The sequence below is a fragment of the Limulus polyphemus genome, unplaced genomic scaffold (assembly GCF_000517525.1).
Source record: "Limulus polyphemus unplaced genomic scaffold, Limulus_polyphemus-2.1.2 Scaffold11644, whole genome shotgun sequence".
Classification (NCBI taxonomy): Eukaryota; Metazoa; Arthropoda; class Merostomata; order Xiphosura; family Limulidae; genus Limulus; species Limulus polyphemus.
The window spans coordinates 3,399-5,274 of record NW_013677254.1 but is presented as its reverse complement, the minus strand read 5'-3'; the positions used below and the strand labels follow the sequence as shown (position 1 = coordinate 5,274).

Sequence of the window (1,876 nt, the reverse complement as noted above, 5' to 3'; positions counted from 1 at the left end):
AACACACCCCTTTAACAACGACAGTCAAACTTTTAACTACACACCCCTTTAACAACGACAATCAAACTTTTACACAACACACCCCTTTAACAACGACAGTCAAACTTTTAACTACACACCCCTTTAACAACGACAATCAAACTTTTACACAACACACCCCTTTAACAACGACAGTCAAACTTTTAACTACACACCCCTTTAACAACGACAATCAAACTTTTACACTACGCACCCCTTTAACAACGACAGTCAAACTTTTAACTACACACCCCTTTAACAACGACAGTCAAACTTTTAACTACACACCCCTTTAACAACGACAATCAAACTTTTACACTACACACCCCTTTAACAACAAATATAAGCTCTCAAAATTACCGCCGAGCCACCAGGAGGTTCACCTAACCTATCGTTAATGCATAAAAATATGTTTTAATTGTTCATAAATTAATCAGTGTTCAATACCCTGTAGGCTTAACTTATAACATACTTTGTATGTTTAAATAACATACATGTATATTTATTTTGTTTCTGTTTTGCTTCAGCAAGCAGGATAAAAGAAAGGCAGCTGAGACATTCCTAAAACAAGCTATCCACATAGATCCAGGATTTGCCGAAGCATATTCGGCTTTAGCTTCCCTCTACGCTGTTTTTGGTCACGTGAATGAAGCGGAGAAGTTCCACCTAGTGGCACTAAGCCTAAGTCCTGACAACGTCGACGCTCTTAACAATTACGGAGTATTTATTCAGAATTTAGGTGAGAAAACGTTTTGAGAAACCAGATTCAAGTATTCATTTACTCAAGAATTAGAGCCTATAATTATTAACAATTATTGGATTATCAGTTGGGTACCGTTGTAGTTAAACGCGTTTTCGGCCGTAATCCCAATAATATCTCATGAGACTAGAATTTAGAAGTGTTAGGTTAACTCTAACTCCACGCAATCTGTATAAGTGTATTTATAGTTTCCGAAATCAATCACTAACTATTTTAAGCATTATAATCATTGAAGTTTAATGAAATTTCATTTTCAAGAGAAGTGGAATAGGTTATGCCTATTTTTTTTTTGTTAGTTAGTACACCTAGTTCACACGAACATTTTAAAATGTTAAGAATTTATTTCCTAGGGCGTGAAGACGAAGCAGTTGAGTTTTATCAGCGAGCTATTCGGATTCATCCTAACCACACGGTGGCGCTGCTCAACGCCGCCAGAACACTGCGTTCTCTAAAATTTATTGACGATGCTGAAAAACTGTACAAAAGGTTTAGTAATTTAGTTGTTAATACCTTTTAAAGTAAATAGTGTTATTGGCTGTTAAACACCAACTTACTAAAATAATGACTTGTTACCAACTTCTAATTTTGTTTGTAACAAATAATGAATGACGTGAAACATACGTTTACGAATCTTACGTTTTCTTATGTATGTAACGTTTATCAATCTTACGTTTTCTTATGCGTGTATTTTGTTTATTTAATCCTTAACAGTTAGGATGCGAAACCTAATAGGCTTAATAGGGGATAATCTACACTACCCGGACTAGATGACGTATTGTATGTGAATAACCTACACTACCCGGACTAGATGACGTATTCTATGTGAATAACCTACACTACCCGGACTAGATGACGTATTCTATGTTGAATAACCTACACTACCCGGACTAGATGACGTATTCTATGTTAATAACCTACACTACCTGGACTATATGACATATTCTATGTTAATAGTTTAAACTACCCGGACTAGATGACGTATTCTATGTGAATAACCTACACTACCCGGACTAGATGACGTATTCTATGTTAATAACCTACACTACCTGGACTATATGACGTATTCTATGTGAATAACCTACACTACCCGGACTAGAT

At 35.8% G+C, this 1,876-nt stretch overlaps 1 protein-coding gene across 1 annotated transcript in view; it reads left to right on the top strand.

Annotated features, from left to right (window-relative positions):
• The window catches only part of LOC111083855 (transmembrane and TPR repeat-containing protein 1-like), a 10,049-nt gene extending 8,754 nt beyond the window's left edge, over positions 1-1,295 (top strand). Inside the window, exons 4-5 of the mRNA XM_022380560.1 lie at positions 546-757; positions 1,129-1,295. Coding sequence (XP_022236268.1) covers positions 546-757; positions 1,129-1,295 — 379 coding nt within the window. The remainder of the gene's footprint in view (positions 1-545; positions 758-1,128) is intronic.
• The last annotated feature ends 581 nt before the right edge of the window (positions 1,296-1,876 follow it).